The sequence below is a fragment of the Protomyctophum parallelum genome, assembly GCF_964188405.1.
Source record: "Protomyctophum parallelum genome assembly, chromosome: 10".
Lineage (NCBI taxonomy): Eukaryota > Metazoa > Chordata > Actinopteri > Myctophiformes > Myctophidae > Protomyctophum > Protomyctophum parallelum.
Window position 1 is genome coordinate 33028389 of NC_139704.1, and position 4788 is coordinate 33033176.

General features: G+C 43.6%; 1 protein-coding gene across 1 annotated transcript in view; it reads left to right on the forward strand.

The window, feature by feature from the left end:
* Positions 1–3991: 3991 nt before the first annotated feature.
* The window catches only part of atrnl1a (attractin-like 1a), a 452296-nt gene continuing 451499 nt past the window's right edge, over positions 3992–4788 (forward strand). Inside the window, exon 1 of the mRNA XM_083775478.1 lies at positions 3992–4788. This exon is cut by the window's right edge and continues 78 nt beyond it. Within this exon, the coding sequence (XP_083631604.1) occupies positions 4631–4788 (158 nt within the window). The 5' untranslated portion in view covers positions 3992–4630.

The window sequence follows — 4788 nt, forward strand, 5'->3', positions numbered from 1 at the left end:
AGGGGAGCAGAGACGTGCAGTTCCAGTTTAAACTAAGTAATATATATATTGTTTTATTGAATGATTTGAATCAAGGCAGAATTAAATGACTTTAAAAGACTTTAATTCATCGTCAGAAAGCATCAGGTTAGAAAATGTAATTTATTTATCAATTTCAACACGTAGGAAGAGTCAACCCACAGAGCCTAGTCCTTCCACGCGCCAGAATAGTACCTCCAAGTCCCGGCAGAGTAGTTCGGAAGGAACGGATTGTGTGGCCCTGGTTTTCCCCTAATGGGACTGATCGAGGGTAGCTAATGGGACGTAAGTCGGGGCTTGATCACCACCGGCTGGGTCACCTGAGTGAGGGGTATGATGTTGGGAGACCCGAAACCCTGATGACCTTGGGATACATCACTGAAGAATCAAGATACGTTCCAGTTGCATCCATGCGATGTATTTTTTATTTTACAAAAAGTCTCTGCTGCACTCTATACTGACAGGACCCCCCCCTCTCTCTCTCTAAAAGAAAATCATAGATTTTTCATATTGTAGGTAGAGCAGCTATGGTATCCTTATGACTTGAACTTAACAATGAGCTTTTGGCTGAACTGCAGTTGTTTAACAGAAAAGGAACAATCTCAGTAAACCATCGGCATGTGTAGTTATAGGAGTGATTTCATTTTAAATGAATGGAGTTGTTGCTGGATGGAATGGATTATGTTACACCTTGTCAGTGTTTTTGGTGAAGGGGTCTGCATAAGTTTGACATTTGATATGAACATGAAGGAAGCTTTATAAATGGTTATATGACTGCTGTCACTAAGCATCAGTCAGTCAGTCAGTCAGTCAGTGATGTCACTTTCAGCAGACATTGTTTGGGATGTCTTTGTTATGACACCTTGTCACTACAGTACACAGCCTGCCATAAACACAACAACGCATGCCTTCTTATCAAACTTGAATAAGCTTGTTCTGTTACCAGAGTGCACACTGCACTCGGACTACCAGAGAGGAGCACTGGAATCCAGCTTGTAAATTGACTCAGATATGGACAGGTGACTCTGATTCTGACACGTCTTTAGGAGGACTGCACATTAGTCCGACTACGTGGTCGGTGCAAGACTCAGCCTGTGGCTTCCGTGTGTGGTTATGGTTAGGGTTTGGGATAGGGTTAGTAATGGGTCGGAACAATGACACGTTACCGTATTTAATGGGACTCTAGGGACTGCTAGAGTCTGGTTAATAACTGCCAAATCGTTCCAAAATGACATATTGATTGGTTTGACGATTTGGTACTTTTTATGACTTTGTTCAACACAATGTATAGTGGAGGCACATTCTGGCAACATTTTTCCAGCTTTGCTAAATATTTTAGCAGTAATATTCAATTTTGAGGGATAAATAATTGACATACCGGGCAGTAACTTTACTTCTGTTGCACAGAGCTATACAGCAGGTAGGTTTGGCAGACAGCCACTGCTTGATGAAACAGCTGCCTTACTGCAAGCTGTGCTGTTCTTTTGTACCCCAGGGATTGGGAGACGGAGTACGGTTCATTACACTTTGCTACTTCTCTCTACCGTGCGATGCATTGCTGACACATTGCTTCTTTCTTTGGCCCAATTTCCCAGATCTTCCCCACGGCAACAACAAGACCATCTGCCTTGCCTCCAAAATAGCAAAAGTATTTATCAAAATGCCTTGTGGTCAGAACAGTGTGCCAGTTTCTGCTTTGCCTCACAGGTCAGGTAAACAATGATTGGCAAGGTCAAGGGTATAGGACTTGGATTCGTGGAATGATACTTTCCTGCATTGTTCAGTGAAAATGCACACTGGTATGAACGGGGTTTGTAATGTTTTGAAGCCACAAATATTATTTTGTTTGTTAGTCAGCAAAATCTTCTATTGTAGTATGTAGAGAAAAGCTATTCTGATCTAGCCTGGGCACCATTTAATTTAGGGTATATGATCCTGTCGGGAGCGGATTATATCGTTACGTCATGTTGTAGTATTGTTTTGTAGTCGACAGGCGGCAACTTACTTTTCCCTCAAACCGATTTTTCTCAATAAAATCTGCAGGCTACGAGAGCTTTTATTGAGCGGGAAAAGGAAGTTGCCGCCGCCTGTTGTTCCTGGCCTGTCGACTACAAAACAACACTACAACATGATGTAACGATATCATCCGCTCCCGACAGGATCATACGGACTCTTGAAACAGAGACCAGGTTTTCCTCCGAGGTGGTGGAAAGCCTGGTGAGGCGAGGTTAATTCTGATCATCTCTACCCATAGGCCTCCACTGATTTGATCGAATACTGGACAACTCACCCCGGTGCTTGCCCGTTTTTCCTCCCGGAATTTTCACCAGTGAGGGGGATAACTTTGTAATATGCTATTGGCTGTTTGTATTCTTTTTGGAAAAATATAAAAAGATACTCCTGTGGAAAGGCTATATTATTTTACTTATATTGACCCTATAAACAATTTAGTATTATTTAGTATATGTAAGGTTTTGCCCACTCAAATGATACCTCGTCAGATAATCCCCACATATCCTACAACAACTTCTGTGAACAGACTTCACTGTAGTAGCTTTTCATAAATTATATTTGTACTTAGGCTGTCTGCTGTCATGAAAGTTAGTTGGAGAAATTCAAAGTCCAGACGTCTGCTGTCCAGCCTCTCCCACCCCTCACTGGGGAAAATTCTGGGAGAAAAACAGAAATGGGGTGAGGTGTCTTGTTACCATTTGATCACACGGGTGATATATGCTTCTATACATATATACAGCATATACAACAAAGAGAAAATAAATACAAGCACATGGCCACTTGGCTGCCCATTCTTCTTCATCACTAGCTGCCACCTTGAGAAACTTGATGAACATAGATAGACCATTGCCTGCCTCATATATTAAAATGTGAGGCATTAAGGCTCCAAGCAGGGACAGAAGAAAGTGAGGCTTGGTTGGTGGCCTCATGGAATTTGCTCTGGGCTCTGGCTTATTGTTATTCCTACTGCTTGAGTTAAATCCTATAATAGATCGTTTTTAATCTTCCCCTGGGGGCCGAAGCAGAAATATTGATTGGCTTAGTTACACGGCAATGAGCCATACTCTGAGGAAAATGAAAAATAAAAAAATTATATTGATTTTTGACAGTTTGTTTGTAATTTAACGGTGGAATAATTAACTGCGACTGTGGAGCGGGGATGAGCAAGGATTACTGAGATATCTGAGATGGCATTTACTCACAACATCAGGGGGTATAATTAATGTGATTATATGCATCTATATTCATAGAATTTGTTCATTTTAATAAACGACGTACCCCATAGTGCTCTTCACACACTTGACGCCATAAAAGCCCAGCCGCAAAAATAACACAAATAGAGATTAGTGCATGTGAATAGTGAATACCGTATTCATGTTCATAATTCTTCTTATTCATTCATTTGTTCAATTTTCTGGTGAATGAAGTGTCTTTCATAGATCAATGAATGGACAGACTACTGTAGTAGGACGGGGCCACCAAGTGGCTCAGAGGTAGAGCGCCCACCTAGGAACCGAATGGTTCCCGGTTCGATGCCCTGCTGCGCCCCCCCCCCACCCCAACCGTGTTAGCCTTGACGTGTCCCTGAGCAAGACACTGCAGGACCCCTGTATGACCATGCCTCGCATGATGGTTTCCTCAGCCCATGTACTGGTTTGTGAAATTCACAATTTCACATTGTAGTGAGTGATTTGGATCTAGCCAGGACGGTGGTATAATACATTCACCATGAGACAGACAGCCTAACTGCATGGCTTGCATGGAATGCATGCATGATGCATAAACTGTCCAGTGCAAGCGAGACAGAGACAGAGAGAGAGAGACTCGCTGTAGGTCTACGACTGAGCGAGTCTGTGACAGACTTGACTGAACTGTCCCTTTAAATGTGTAGCGCTACTGCTCATGCTCGGGGCTTTGTGCAGGAGTTTCCCCCCCACCAGGACTCAGGAGCCAGCTGTGGACCCAAGAGGAAGAGAAGCGTCGCACCAGCGGAGCGCTGTTGTCAGCTGTCACTGTCGCAATCTGGGCTGAGATGACGCGATTTTCACACACACAGGACTCAGACAGCAGGACAGTGGAATGCACTAGGACAACGTATCTCCGAGCTGTTTAATAACGGGGATTGTGTTTTCATGGATGATAAAAGATCCCGTTCGTTCACGTTGCCCGATTATCACTGCACTGCTGAGTGGCGATATAAGACAACGGATCACGGTCGTCTGTTTACATTGGAATGAGTCCACCGGAACTTCTTAATAAGTCTTTTTTTATTATTATTTTTTTAGGACATTTATGGAGGTGGATTTATCTTTTTCCTTGCGGCTCAAACACGGCGTGTTTCTGTAGGCTGGTTCGATACGTTTAGACAACCCTTCCCAGTTCTGTAAAGTTGGACGCTTTCGCTCTGCCCATGGTTGTCTGGCGTCTGACATCGCGGGGCGAGATTTGACGGCGTCGATCGGCGCGTAATGACTGTTTTGTGCGTTACTTGCATGGTTGACACTGACAGTTAATAAGGACATCACACGACACACAGTTGTGCTATTCCAACGGGGGAGCTGAAGGCAGGCTTTCATCTGGAAGGAACTCCGCTTACACAATGGGAGATGATGGACCGGTACATGCGTGCACTTATTGGAACAAGACCTCTAAAACGGACGTCATGAAAACACATTTGGGGATTTTTATTATACTTCATTTGGTTCTTCATACGGAAGCGTCGTTATCAAAGGCCTGCGATAAGAACTGCTTCTCGGG